Below are 16,412 nucleotides of genomic sequence, written 5' to 3' on the forward strand. Positions count from 1 at the left end.
TAGGTCATGCCCCAAAGGAGAAATCAGCAACAACATCATTAAGCAAACTAACATCCATGGGAACAAAGATAGGTCCACACGCAATCCAAGAAGATGTTCCCAAGGCCATAGAAAGCCTTGAAACCACAAAAACCTCACAGAAGCCAAATACCACACGTTACTCAATATGCCAAGAAATGAACATGTCTCCAGCAAAGAGGAAGATAACTTTTTAACAAGATGATATTAAGTTCCACGAACATGGAGTGATCCATGATAGGTCCACATCAAACAACCAACTGTGCAGAAATAAATAACATGAGCAGCAAGGGCTGCCCCACGAACAAAAAATTGGTACAGGAAAACTAGAAATATTTTTGGTTGATGCAAGATTGCCAAAGAACCCAAGATGCTCCTACATCAATAACCAATATTATTGAATATAACAATAGATATTATACGATGACTACGTCATACCCCTAATAGAAGAACTCCTAGACTACAATTAAACATCAAAAAATGTTCAGCAAGACTAATGCCAAGAGTGAAGGCAATGGCTTGTATTGTGCTGCCTCTAGCTGTGTCAACAAGCAACACCCTTGTGGAGATCTAGGTGCAATGCACCTTGTGGGGAATTGAGTGCACAAAGCATGCTCCCTTAGGACCTCCAAAATCGCACAGAACTCCACAATGTGCATCATTTTGGTGTTTTTTTAAGGTGCCAAAAACAATACTAATGAATCCAAAAAATAGTGATTTTGGACTTGTTATGAAGCGTCCTCTTCATCGTACCATTAAGGAACAAAACCATTGAGTGGTCAGAGAATTTGTCTTGTACCAATGAAGTATTACACGATGTTCTTTGTAATGTCATATGATGTGATTATCGAGGGGTCATACTGTTGTTTTATGAAGGAGTTGCATGATAAAATTTTGAATTGGTCATACGTTGTTGTAGGGATGATGTCATATAATGCAAGTGTGATGCCAAAGTTGTACCAACAAAGCAACAAAACACCATGCAAGGGAAACAACAAGTCGTACAAACGAAGTAGTGGTTGTATGGGAGCAACAAACTATACGGTAGGATCCTTGGCCATACGGGAGGAAACTCTATCAGTCGTACAGAAAAAAACCTCCGCAGTGTACAAAAGAAAAAACTCTTAGTCATTGGGTGCTAGTAATATAGTGAAATTGTATGAAGTGAAGACCTGATAGCCTCATGAAAGAGACATGAAGTTATTGTAAGTTGTTGTATAAGGAACACAAGACTATCCTCCAAAGAACATGACATTTCACAAAAAAAATCAATACTCTGAGTTTATATGGTTGTTGGACAAGCGTTTGTCACTATGTCTTGTGTGATAGCATAAATATCATCATCATATAGTGACTGCAAATTTTTGTGAGTGTTGATATCTCATGGTTATCGATTTCAGACTTTATATATGTTGCCAATGTATTTCCTATCACATCATGATAAAGTAATGTTCTTAATTAAACAATACTAGTGTTGGACAATATTCCTTGAGATCAAGTTTCTACAGAATAAGCATAAAAATCAGAGTTTACAAAGTTGTTGAAGTTAGAACCAGAAAAGGTTCTTACAGTGGTATCAAAGTGATTTCTTGCCATCCCATTGGGGGTGAATCATCGAGCTCACACGTTTGATTTCGAGTGATCGGCACTCTTGCAGTTGTCAGTTATGGAAAAATCTACAAAATCAATTAAACAAGGAAACCAGTTGTATAGCATGAATCTTTCCAGGAAATGATCAAATGCCATATTGAAAACTTGGAGAAGATTAAGCAAATTCAAAAAAGGATGGATGAATTGCTCTCAAACCCAGCAAACATAACACTGTTTAGCACAGTTTATGACATCTTTTTTTAAGGGGCCTGCATCACAAAACCAAAGGGAAGACAAACAACGAGTCTACAAGTGAGACATCAAGGAAACTTTACAAGGAACTTTGAGCAGTTAGTGACTAGCATGCAGCTAATCTCATCAAAATTAAAAATCAGATTTACATTAAGCAAGAAGAGAGCACTCACAGTTCTGATTCCTATGACAACAGTCCCTTGTTTGAGCATAATGATGATGTTGATGACAGGGCCAGTGATGCAAAGCATCTAGGAAACTCAAACAAACTTCCTCAGGATCCTGCTGATCCATCCTTAATCTTATCATAAACAAACTCCTTAGAGGCATATAGCAACCAACCAAACATTATTCCATTGATAAACTTCAATTGCATTTGCAGACTTACTGATTTCACCATTTCACAAGCGCGCATTCAGGTACCCTGCGGAATGGCAAAACTTTATGTTTCAATAGTGATTTTTCGCCAGGGTTAACATAGGCACATTGCAAAATAGCAAAGTCATCGCTATTTTGCAAGGTGGAAAATAAGCAAGCTGTGAAACAGCGAAACTGCATATTTCAAGGGATCATTTACACTGTCAAACAACAAAATCATGACACATTGCCAGTTAGGGCATCACTGCATTTGCACATGCCTTAATCTTTTGGATTCAGACCAAATGCACTCTAAGGTACATTGAATGCATTACATCTCCGTATCCATTTTGCATTTATCTAATTCGTCTGTATGTATGAAAATTGTTTACAAACAGAGGGAAGCATAACTGTAACATTAATAATTAAAACATTTCAAACTACACTGCAAGAAAACTTATCATTCCTAACAACATACAGTACAAGTATCATTGTGACAATGTTGTTACTTCTATGATCAGCCCTAACTTTATTGGAGTCTTCACATCTCTATTAACCTCAACTGAACCCTGCTGCAGCAAGCAGCCAGAGGAGTTCAAAGTGAAACTTTACATTTTAACCCTCTAATCTGCCTTCTCCCCTCAAACTCAGGCATTACCAGAATTTTATAACATTCTTGAACTGTTACCGACCTTTCAACTTCCCTGACCAACCAGACCCATGCAAGATCTGTTACACTCTGATTGGCCATATATCAATAATGGCAATAACTATGTGCAAATGCTGCAAAAAGTGTATTTTTTCAACATTGTACATTTACAACTTTTGGAGCAATTTTTCATTTGTGAGTAAATACGTTATGAACCTTAAATTGACCACTAGACTCTTTACAAATCATCAATGACCCAAACATAATCATATAATGACAATGAACATCCTGACTGCGCTTGTACAATGGGCGCTCCTGCACCAGCTAGTGCAGAAGATGTAGTGGGGGTCTTCTTGAGTCTTGACTCGCATAGGTGGGAGTGTCACTTTTGAGGATTGCATGATAAATATGAGCTCTAATAGCTCTAATTTTTAAGACAGCAGTCATAATGGTGAGCCTATGCAGGAGTTAGCAACCTTTCCATGGGTGCAATATGGTTGGATGGAGTTTCCCAGAGTTGACACTCATGATTCGGGTGTTAGAAATGAGTTATGTGATGTAGATTCATGCCATAACAATTCTTGTTTTCATGACAGCAATAAGAGGTGTTTAACTCAGCATGAGATACCGGAGGTTTACAGATAGAGGTTGTTGGTACTCTGGATTTAGGTACAAGTAATTATTTATGAGAAAGACTACTGCTGCAGTGAGTCTGATTTTTCATATCAGACCTTAGAGAATGAATCTGAGATTTCATTTGTTCATAACAGGTCCCAGGATCATTCTTCAAAGGTACTTAGAAAACATGGGTAGTGGGGATGTGCAAGGGGACTGCTATAGTATCTGATGCAAAGGACATAGGTGGTGGGGTCAAATCAAATTGCTTACACTAAGACTTACAAGGGAAATACAAGGTTCCCAAAACCCTCCAAACAGCAACTAGTACACAGACAACTCCAACACCTTCCCAATGGCCAAGCTGAATGTCTTAGACTGAGACAAGATGGATTCAAGAGGTTTCAACCAAATTTGGGCTCTCCAGCAATACCCAACACCCAAAACCCTCAAACCCTACTTGTTTCCTATTAGGTCTCCAGCGAGACAAAACTGAAGATTTCTCACAAACTTTCCAAAACACTCCCCAAACAACTAGGAGATTTGGACACCCATTTCGGCATACTGCAACATATCCCAACCCCAGCATAGGTTGTTTTGACTCAAAATACAGATCTACAAACTGTGCACTCTTTTTAAGCACAAAACGGGTCATTTTCCAAAGCAAGTACCAGCCCTATTTACTTCCAATCTCCATGACTTTCAACAGTCTCTTGAAATGATCCCAAACCAAGGAAAATCAAGTCAATTTGGCCCTCAGACCCCTGCAAGTATGAAACCCCCAAATTGGTCTCATACAAACCCTCAAAAGTAGGGTTTTCCCAATGTATGCCTTCCCAATCAAATCTCAAACATCTGAGAGTTGATACACCTTCTCCATGCCATAACAAGACATTCCCAATCATAAAACACCAACCTCCAGTGGCTAGAACTCCTGCTGCTGCTCCATAGCCATGTATTTGATGCCTTTCTCCTTCACAAACCTCATTGGTGATCACCAATCCTTGCAACTTTCAGTCAAATCCTTGTTAGGGTGTATTTGTACATATGTCTACATGATCATTCCATGAGAATCAGACTCCTACATTCATGGAATGATCAGCATTTCAATAAACACTCAAAACTTCCAAGAAAAACAGGAAACCCTTCAATCAGCAATCAGCAATTTGGACAAGAAAAAACTCTATCAACCTCAGTACATGGGAAATTGATTCAAACAATGTACACAGATGCTTGTAAAATCATAAAGGTTCAAAGGAATCAAAGCCAATCAAGAAAATATGCACAAATTACTCTCAAAAATGAAGTTTTATTGCATTTTCTTCACCAGTCCATACAATTGCTGATCCAATCCGTACTGCCCTATTGCCCCTAAGCCTTGACCAGGCCATATAGGTTGTATGACAACCTCTTCAACCAATTTCAATCGGTTGGGACTTATTACAGCATGTTTTAAAGTCCTAAAACTAGTTTCCCTCCTAAAATGCACTTAACCATTGGATTTCAAATATTTGAATTCCACGACTTATTTTATTGCATATATTTGCAAATTTACCCTTTCTAACTATATGGATTCAATCCATAATCACCCCTAGGACCTAATAGACCTTCCTAATCAACTTAGATCCCTTATTGGCACTATTGGCCACCCTTACATCATTTTTGGTCCCAAGTCCTTTATCAAGGCTTGTAGGACTTTTCACATTTACGTCGAATTGTTCATTACATAGTGCCATTATTGGCTTCAAAACCTCCCAATGGCTTAGATGTTTGGCTAGGTGCCCCTGCCCCAGTATCAGCTTCTATTTTATCAAATGAGCCATTTGTTGAGGTACCTAGCAGCAATACTTCAATTGTTGATGCGTGTAGAGTTGATAGCACACATGGTGCTAATTGTCATGAGGTGAGTGATACAGACACAGCTTCATACCGCACAGGAGACTTTGATTTGGAGAGCTTGCATGGGAGCCATGAATTTCAGAGACATCATTTGTTGGGCAACTGAAAGTTGATGACAGAATGATTGCCACAACCATAGAGCACTTTGATGTTGCTCACCATATGTTGGCTACCAATGGTTGGAGCGCTCCAATGACAGATAAGCACTATGATGGTAGTCTTTCCTTTACAAAATTTCAGACACTTCGAGAAGCTATCAGAATAATGAAACCAAATTGTTTACACTTATTGGCTGACAAAGACTATCTTCTCGAGTGGGAATGCACTTACTATGACATGCTGAGGTCAAAGGAGGAGGAAGTAGATGAGCTCACCCATGAGCTTGGAGGACTATTGATTCACTGGAGAAAGCATAGTTGGCCCTTCATGAGTCTCAATCATGGATTAAGGAGTTATCCATGGAGTTGAGGTTGGCACAGTCTTCACCAACTACAGTTAAAGTTCAGTCGTCTTCAGTGGCAGTTGGTGATGAGAAAGCTGAGGATGTGGCTATGCCTATCATAGTTATAGGTGCAGATGATACAGTTGGGATGAGTGCATCTATAGAGAGCAACAAGAACCCATGTTGCATCGGGTTCTCCTATGGTTACATCCACTACATATGTTGTTGGTAATGAGCTAGATGATAGGGCTTACATTCAGAGCTATGACAGTCAGCATTTGACAAAGGTGGGATCTTTTTATTGTGACTACATACGGAGGAATTTTCATCATGACTTCTTAGATCCACACATTAAGGATTGATGATGCATTAGTGTGGGTTGGTTCCGACGTTGTACCATCGTTTGGTGGATGAGTATTTGCCATCTACAGTATATGGGATCAATGGTTGCAAGTTGGATTATTTGCGCAGTCATCACTTTCGTGGGAGCCTTGTAGAGGATGGAGATGGAGATGGTGCTAGTGATATAGCCACTTTCAGATGTTCTAATCTCCATAGTATGTATGGATGCAGTGTGCTTTGGGTTCCTAGTGCTGACATGGCACTAAAGTTTGGTCGGGTCTCATTAATTGGCTTCACCACTTTGGGCTTAGTGAAGTTGAGTAGCAGATGTGGAAAATGTTCTTCGTAGGCTTCTGTTCACTTTTTGGAATGCTTCTAGTGCATCAGGATTTCAAACAGGGCTCATAGATGATTTTTAGAATGTGTACATGGTGTCAAGAACATATGGTTTTACTTTTGCCTTCCATGTGCATGGTCTCTTTTAGATGCACGGTTCAGTTGCACGTGTCAGATAGTGTGTATGGCACTCACTTTGCGTTGTTTAGGGAAGCAAGCTTTGGCAGCTTACCAACTTGCTTCCCTTTGAGTTGTTTCCCCCCACGACATCTATAATCAGATTTGGTTCAATTTGGAAGGTTTTGTCAATTGTACTAGTGATGATTTTACAGGAGTTGGTTAGTGATCACAACATTATATAGTCTTACCCATGGGATCGGAGTGGACTGATGTGTTATTTGTTTCTGAGATTGCTTGGAAACGAGCAATTTCAAGAAGGGTGGATTGTAAAGGCCATTTTTTAGCCAGTGTCAAAGGATGAGTTGCTGTCCCTCGTAGGCTAATTATTGTTGATAGAGAGACTTCTGAGGTAAAGGCTTGTTTATGGGAGGGTCTCGTCTTATCCACAATTCAATATGTTCAAGTTTAGTCTTCGTTTGGCTCATATTGGACTTTGTTTGGGCTTAGTTTCATGTACTTAATATTTATGGTAAGTTTAGTGATGACTGAGAGGGACCCTTTCTATTTTTGGAAGTGCATTTGGTTCTGTGGGGAAATAATTGGTATCACTCTTGTTTCAGAGGGCATGTTTAAAAGATAAGTACTTCGGAAGTTATTATTATTTTAGTGGCCAAATCATTCTTAAAAAATTTAATGGCTTATTATAGAGTTAAAATTGGACTCAAAGTTGCATAGATACAGCTATGGATACAAATATGGATACCGTATTGGGAAGAAGTGTGGCAATTTTTCAAGACCCCGTATATGGATACGTTGGATACGATATTAATAAAAAACACATATATATATTTAACACAATTTTCTAAATTATTTGAGGAGATTTTCATTACTTCAAAAGAAATATAGACACATAAATGCTATACAATTTACAATTAATTTAACACGTTACAATATGCAAATATAGTACAGTTGCATTAAAAGATAACCCAAAAAATGGGTTGCTGAAATAGAAAAACATTATATTTGTGTTTCTCATTTGGTGCAGCTTTTGTTTATAACAATTTCTTGAAAAAACAATTGCATTAATGGAGGTCTTTTATAATAAATTTGGAAACATTAATGTTAAATCTTTAAAAAATCACATCACGTAGCATCTAGATGGGTTGGAAAATGAAGTTCTTTTAGGCAGACACGGGTACAATATTCAACATCTTTCCAGGCAGTATCCAATATGTTCCCAAATTGGATATGTCGATATGCATGCCCAAGGAGGGATAGAGGAGTTTACAGCAGCTCTGAAAATTTGACTTTAAAGTTTCACTTAAGTTGAGGGTTGAGTCATCATTGGTAGGGGATATTTATTCAATTAATTCATGGAAGTTTAAGCCAAGATATTAATTGAAGTATTGGAGTAAATGAATTATTAAAGGAAAAAAGCATATCTATTTATCCTGCATTGGTTGGAAAAGTGTGCGAGTTCTCCCATAAAAGTTATAAAAGACTCACGTGAATTCTTTTTCATCATGTTGCTTATGCTTTTTTAAAATTGGTGAAGTTTATTAGAGGAAGAACCCAGGATTTTGAATTCAACCATTGAAGAGCAGGGATTCTTCAATTGTGCAATCATTTGAGCAAGTGAAATAACTTCTGAAATTGATCTTCTGGAAGAGCTTCAAGATGGAGGCTATCATTGTGGTTCAACTGGTGATTCAAATGCGAGGTGGATTTAAATCAGAATTCACCAATCAATTAAATGGCAGATTTTGGTGAGTAAATATTATTTTGGTAGCAAATAACATTCATATTGCGGCAGCACATCATTCATGGGCAGAATTACACAGTGCTGGGTATGAGATTTGGTTTGAGCATCAACATTATAACTCAACTTGGGCATCCATAGGAGTGGAATATTGGGACAGAATCTATTGTATCTAACTAGGCATCTATCTCTATCAGGCAGCTGTGAGGTCTGGGCATGGTCTCATTTCAAATTTGCAGCTACAGATGCATCTTTTCAGTGTGCAAAATAAAACTTGTATTTGATTCTTAGGCGCCTGGTTTGCTCATTAGCTTATTGAGTTCCTGCTATTGAATCTACATGGCCAACTAATCAGATCTTGTATTTGGTTTAAATCTGAACTGCCATTCTTAATGATGGTGTTTCACAGCAACAATCAGAAATTTGAGTTTATATGGTTGTTGGACAAGTGTGTGTCATTATGTCTTGTGTGATGCCATAAATATCATCATCAATATAGTGACTGCAATTTTTTGTTTAATGTTAATATCTCATGGTTATTGATTTCGAACTTTATATATGTTGCCAATATATTTCCTATCACAGTGCGATGAAGTAATATTCTTAATTAAACATGTTCCTTCAGATCAAGTTTCTACAGGATAAGCATAAAATAAGAGTTGTTGAAGTTAGAACCAGCAGGAGTTCAAATGATTTTTTATTTAAAAAACACAGTTTTTCTTTAGAAAACAAAAAGAAACCCTTAAAAACTGCCTAAACCTAATCCTCAGCCCTCACTTTACAAAGACAACACCATTTCACAAAATGACATTCTTGCTAAATGCATTTTGAATGATAGATGGTCTTTTCCAAAGGAGGATGATCCAGAGTGCCAAAGTGATGAAAAAAGCTTGTACAAAGGAGATCTGGTCATCTAAGGTAAGTATTTAAACTGATTCTTATATTTCTTGGCAAATTTCAAGTTTTTGATGCGTTTTTTTACGTTTAAAAAACTCATTTTTTTGTTTTTTAAAAAAAAACAAGTATCAAGATTTTCTATTATGTCTTTTTGTGTTTGTTTTAAACTTCTATTAGTTTATAAATATTGCATGCTTGATTTTATATTTTTTAATTAAATTTTATTTCTAACAAATTGCAATCTACATGGAGTGGTCACTATTTCAAGTTTCAAAGATATTGAAACAAACAAGCAATTTAAACATGATCAAGCATCTCTTCTAAGGAAATGTGTTGTGATGCCTGATCACCTTCCAGACGATGAGGCTTTAGTTAGTAATGTAATGAGTGTGAAGTCCACATCAAGTGCTCAAATAGTGAAGTGAAAGCTCACCTTGTGCTATAAGTGGGTATGGAATTAGAGTATGTAAAAGGTGAAATAAGAAGGCATTGCCAAAAGGAAAAATTATGACATTCATTAAAGAATGAGTAAAAACTGATGTACAAGGGGAAAACTAAAATCTCATCCTTTAGCAAAAAAAATTGTGATATCCTGATTCTAAAAGAGAATTTAATCATTAAATTAGAATATAATAAATGAACAAATAAACAATGATAATATTATAGAATTTATTATTGATATTACTATATATAATATACTATTAGTATAAATATAATATATTATTAATATAAATATCACATATTATTAATAACAATGTCATATCCCAAAAGATTAATCTCATTTTTATATTTAGACTTCATGATGCTTGATGTATTTAATTGATTAATACCTATTATATTAAATTGATGCATACATAATACATTTAACTGATTAATATCTATTATATAATATTAATATCATTTCGCATATTTGCCAGAACTAATTAAATACTAATATTAAAATACATTCTTTAATATATGAATCTCAATTTACCAACATTGACTGGCATTTATATGCCATTATCATAATAAAACATGTTGAGTCGGCTGAATAGACACAACTTAAGCCCTGAATGGCCACGTGGGAAGGAACACATCCCATAAGTGACACTCAAGTAGGGTATAATAGGCAATGCATCAGATAGAGAGAAGGGGAATATAGCCAATGTAATGTCAGTTGTGTAACACTTGATGATTTGGAACTAATTTTTCCTTGCAAGAGACTTATCTCTGCTAAGCTTATACACTACAGGATTTGGACAGTAACAGCGTACTATTTGTAAATGTTTACTTGCTTGTTATTTAAATCAAATGTAACAAATGGGAATGGCAATCCTTGTACCCAAATACTGACACAATAAGATCAATCAGAATATCTAATAAGAAACCCCATTCGATATATCTGGATGGCTTTTAATAAGTATATTGAAGAAATATGTATATAAGCTCCCATGAAGTCTATAATGTTTTCTCTGAGCTGCAGAATTATGACTCTCGTTATCAATGTGATATATTGATTAAGTATTTCTCCGATATTAATTAATGGATCTGCAAAAGAGGTTCCGACTGTTCTAAGAGTAAAAGTTTTTCCTGGTATTCTCTCAAGTGTATGCACGTGTATTTTGATTGCAGAAAAATGGTGGAGCAATTTCTTCTTCGAACTGTAATAAATATAATGATCTCCATTCAGTTATTCTTTAATTTTCTCTGTTCTGGATACTGCAGAATATACTACAGATTCCTGTATTGATGCTCCTTATCGCAGTCTTCATTATGTTTGGTGCTGCTCATTACTCTTCAATGTATATCCCCTCCCAATTACTTTTATCTACTTTTTTTACTTTTTCCTGTTCAGTCGCCATTTGAAAGAGCACTTGACCCTTCAATTTTAATCAATCCTAGGGAATTGATGGGTCAAAAGTCCCAAAAGAGACACGTCCTTCCTTAAATCTGGTTACTTCACAGCAGATCATATCTCTCTAATACTACTAATTACTTTTAATTATAAATATTCATTATTGTTTAATCTCAATATTCATTATCGCTTAATCTCAATATTCATTATTGTTTAATCTTAATGGCAAAGCCCCATGACTCCCTTAACGGCTATAATTGGCTATAATGTGGCCATGCAAGCCTCAACACTTCATATCCACAACACTCCTTCCTTATGGAAGCAATTTTTTGTTGGATGATATTTGAATTTTACAAAGGCTGGCGACTACAGTAATTGTAATTCTTAGAATATGTGAGCTCCTTAATATCTTCATTAGCCCATCTTCCAAAATAATACGTCTAGGGTGAAACCTAACTCAATTAAAATTAAAAATATATTTTTATTTTTATTTTTATCTTTATTATTATTGCCCGTTTAATTACTATTTATCATTTATTTATTTTTGTATTCAGTATTATTATTTATTCAAATTGTAATCATTAAATCTCATAATTATTTATTAATTTTATTCTATCAATATTGTATTATATTATAATATTATTATAATGGTCCACTAATACATAATATTATATTATACTATATCAATTAATATATTATATCATTTTATTTTTATACTGATAATATTAATAATAAATTATAATATAATTTTTTATTATTTGTCTATTCAGTAATATATATTTTTTATCATCTATTATTAAATCCTATTTTAGAAATGAGGACATCACACACACCATAGGACAGAAGGAAGATGAAGAGATGGTATGGTTAATGTCAGCAATGAGACCCACAGGTCCTTCAAGGCAACCATAACTCAACCACAAGACCTCAAAGATCTTTCACTCTCAAACTTTACATTCTCTTTCTCCTAAGTTTGCTATCGAACATAGTTAGGTTTGCATCATATAATGAAACAAATTGGTTGAAAAATAGCCTGATTCACAATGAGTGCATAAGGTGATAATGACAAATAACAAGCGTCAATTCAAGCATAAAACAAAAAATGATATTTATATTTATTGGAGACGTTTGTGAAATATTTCAACTCGTCTTTGTCGTGGTCAGAAAATTGGAACACATAAAGATATATGCATCAACAATCACTAGAAACTCATACACAATAGTGGTATGACCTTGTAGAGTCATTTGAAATGTGTGCTTGGCTTAAATATACTTAACCAAAGCCTTCGTTTGGTTTCTTATTGGGGATTGCACGGGTATTTGAAGACAAGGGAGGATTCCAACGCAATCATTGATTCAGATTGTAGGAAAGGACAGCAACTGAGAATAATAGGAATCGTGATACATAGTAGACCACACAAATCATCAAGAATCATCTAATTATTTGGCTCTAAATCAAGATAACCCTATTTCTTGAATTAATCTTAAATTTTAAGTCAATTATTATACAGAAATATCTTTAGGTTTAATAAAATTATATCTATAAATATATTAGAGTTCTTATTTCAAGTTGGAATGATTACTTCAAGAGTGGATTAGGGTAAATCCCAAATAGGGGCATTACAAAACATCAATGATGGCACCTATTGATTTAAAAATGGCCTCCCAGTGTCAATTTTTGGAGACAAATTCTATCTAAGAAGAAGATCATCTTCTTTCCACAAATGGCCTTCCAATGTCCCTAGAGATGGTGGACCTTGAAATTGTCATCCAAGTCATTACAGGCAATGCAAAATATTACATAGTAGGTTCTTTGGTCGAGGAAATGTATGCACACATTTCGGAGACCATGTAACATATACTACCTTAACTTAGTGATGCAAGCAATTGGCACTCAAATAGAGTGGGTTATAACTATAAACACTTAGATTGAGGAGAGATCGAAATGCTATTATAAACCATCATAAGTCACAAGACATTTTCAAAACTTTCTCAATTTTGAAGTTGTTAATGGTACATTAAATTTTTACAATTTTTAAATTTAACTTATGACTCGTGAACCATACCATAGAATAGTAATGTCCCCCCCAAACCCTGGAAATAGTTCCCACAGGGTGGGAAGCTCTAACACTCAAACCCTACATTTGTTTACACAATATTAGGTTGTTGAGACCCAATTTGCATCACGTGTGATCATTTTCAATCCCCTTGTGAAGGTGCAAGAGGCATTAAGCACCATGGTCATTAACTAGCAATTGAGTATTTATAAGCAATCAAATACAATGAGGGTACAAAAGATCAAGCTATTAATCCTAGATGATGATTGGTGGGCTAATGTGGATTATGTCTTGAGATTCACCACGACTATCAAGTGTATGTTCAAGTTTGTTGATAAAGATTAGACATGTTTTAAAGAAATCTACAATGCCTTTCACTCCATGATAAAAAAATGTCAGAATAGCATAAAAAGAATGACACTAAAGACACATTTTTCCTTAGTGTGGAAATAAAAAAAATCATTGCCAACAAAACAAGATGAACACACCATTATATCTCCTTGCATATTCATTATCCCTCAAATACTATAACACAAGGATACTTTCTTTGCTAGGGTGAATTCCACCACACAAAGAGTGAATTTTCTAATGGATACAAGTTGGTGATCCAACAAAATTTATTAGATCCAAACACGGTGGATTATGTTAGGAAAACATTTGGTAAGTTCATATCAAGAAGATCTTACTATTTGTGCTCTTTGAGACCAATACAAGGAGGATGTTCTTACATGATAGTACCTCCATGAGTAAGATAATTTGTTCTAACCTCTTGCAATTAAGATTCTATAACAAGTGAACATTTTATATTTTTCCAATACAAGGAGGATGTTCTTACATGATAGTACCTCCATGAGTAAGATAATTTGTTCTAACCTCTTGCAATTAAGATTCTATAACAAGTGAACATTTTATATTTTTTGACATTTATAAACTTTATGACTTACACGCTCTTTTATTTCTTTTGCACTTTTTAAGTTGTGTTGGTTGGTTTTCTCTACAATGTCAACAAACAAGTTGCAAGTTCTTCAGCTGAACAAAATGGGAGTCACATGCTTCTTTACCAACTCAACAAAGCATAACCTGTTAGCTGCAAAAAAAAGGAAAAAAACTTGTTTTCTATGCATTCTAAGATGACAACAAGGAGCAATGAAGAATTAGGATACAGTCCCTAAGTCTACCAACTTGGATGCCACTATTCTACAGCTTCCTAGAGCCAATGTAAGGTAATTAGGTGTAAAGTCCCCTTTTCAGGATTGCCCTTTTTTGCCCTAGAATCACAAATTCTACTAAAATGAGAATTGTAAGATGGTTGGAGATATAACTTCACTTTAAATGCCTTTTAACAAGATAAACCCTGATTTAGGTCTTGCAATCACCAAACAAGTATATGCAAACGACTGTATTGTTAGAGTAATATAATCTGCCTATATGGTTATGAATTCTTACAATAATTCTTCCATTTGGACTATCCTTCACAAATAGTGCCTTTGCATGATGAAACTCGTGCCCATTCCACAATAGGCCTTTATTCCCTTTCTTGAATTATCCTTTGCCTTTGTATGATGTAGCATTGTTCATTCCACTACAGGACTTACCTATCTTGTGAGGAATTAATACTATTTTTCATTGTTGCCTTTTAGACTAATATATTATTCTCCCAATAGTTCTCTTTTTTATTTCTTCTTCAAATGGAACCTTCTCTTCAATACCCCAATTGAGTGTAGGGAGTCACACACTTTCATTTGTTAATGCCCTTATGAAAGGGTCACATCCTTCAATTATAAAAAGATACATCTATTTGACAACAATTATTGCCCCTTTCACTCTTTAATTTTCACCTATCTCTTAGTAATCAAATCTATCTTTACTACTTTTCAAATCGGCACATATCCCATTTAGGATATGTATACCCTCTTCTTATTTTCTTCTTCCTTCTCGAGTCTTGATTCATTTCCCTCCTTATACTTTTGCTCTAAATCTGCACTAGATTGCCTCTACTACTTCTCCTTTATATCTTCCCATGTGAGGAAGAGGTCGCGTCTCTTCAACATGTATACCTTATAACAAAAATTATGACCATTCATAGCTGATCCTCTTTCAAAGAGTCACAACCCTTCATGATCATAACCCTTTCAAAGAGTCACAACCTTCATGATTACAACCCTATCATAGAGTCACAATCCTTCACCTTTAGAAAGTTACTTCGTTAATTTCTTCCCTTTCCTTTCCCTTAATAGCTCCTTAATTCTTATGCGCCAATCTTTCTTCCTCCTTCCCTTTTTGGAATAATTTTAAAACCGTAAGCTATATTGAAGCTTATATTGAAATTTGTTCTTTCATAAGCTATATTGAAGAAAAAAGCATTAAAAACATATAAGTTTGACTGTACATGATGGCTGTCAATTTGTGTTTCCACATATAAATTACAACTGGCAGTATCTACATTGCAAAAATGTGATCTGCCAAAGATAATTAAATGAAAATCCCCAAAAATAACACAAAAGATGGTGCTTTTTCGACACAAACACGGATACTCAAATTGACAAAGAATTTCCTTTTTTAGTTGAATTAGACCTGCACAAACACAAAATAATTGAAACTAGATACACGATATATTAATTGAAAACTTTCTAAAGATAAAGCAATTCTAATGCCAACACAAGGGGTAGGCTCCTTTTGGCTCAAACACTTAGAGAAAAATACAACACTAAATACAGTTAATTGACAATACTAGTCACAAGGGTCTTATCCAGTTTTTCCTTTTCCATTCTCAAGTTTTTGTTTTTACTGGAAAAAAAAGGCCTCCCTGGAACATTTGACACATATTGGTATATTTCAGGGTTGCATCTCCAAATTTATGGGAGATACAGATCAGTCAGGAGACATTTCTTGGCCACATCTGAGTACTAGAAACAGAAAAAGGGCCGGGACAGGAGAAAAAGATGGGACATGTCCCATGTCACCCTAGAATAGAACCACGGACCCAATATGTGGAAAGAACAATAAAATAGAAGAAAAGTGTCCATCAAAACAATTAATGTCATTAATATATCTGACTGAAGTATGGTACCAATCAAACAATTTGACTGTTTACCACAAGTAGCCCAGCCAGATTCACCTCAGCAATCACAGTCATAACAAACAATGGAATAAAGAGATGCTTATTGTTAGGGAAGACTAAAAAAAAACTAAATTGGGAGATGTAGCCCTTAGGAATGCATTAACCAAATGTGAACATATTATTG

At 35.2% G+C, this 16,412-nt stretch overlaps 1 protein-coding gene across 2 annotated transcripts in view; it reads right to left on the reverse strand.

The window, feature by feature from the left end:
• The window catches only part of LOC149528330 (uncharacterized), a 58,512-nt gene that overhangs the window by 38,390 nt on the left and 3,710 nt on the right, over window positions 1-16,412 (reverse strand). The window contains exons 1-2 of one of the 2 annotated variants that reach the window (XM_089808942.1): window positions 2,034-2,214; window positions 1,588-1,877 (exon numbers count right to left, since the gene is read on the reverse strand). The exons of the other annotated variant lie outside the window; for it this stretch is intronic. Coding sequence (XP_089665068.1) covers window positions 1,588-1,614 — 27 coding nt within the window. The 5' untranslated portion in view covers window positions 1,615-1,877; window positions 2,034-2,214. Of the gene's footprint in view, window positions 1-1,587; window positions 1,878-2,033; window positions 2,215-16,412 lie in introns of those variants that run through there. 2 annotated transcript variants of the gene reach the window in all.

This window comes from Cupressus sempervirens, chromosome 11, assembly GCF_028749045.1.
Source record: "Cupressus sempervirens isolate cs-2001-9-10 chromosome 11, ASM2874904v1, whole genome shotgun sequence".
Taxonomy (NCBI): domain Eukaryota; kingdom Viridiplantae; phylum Streptophyta; class Pinopsida; order Cupressales; family Cupressaceae; genus Cupressus; species Cupressus sempervirens.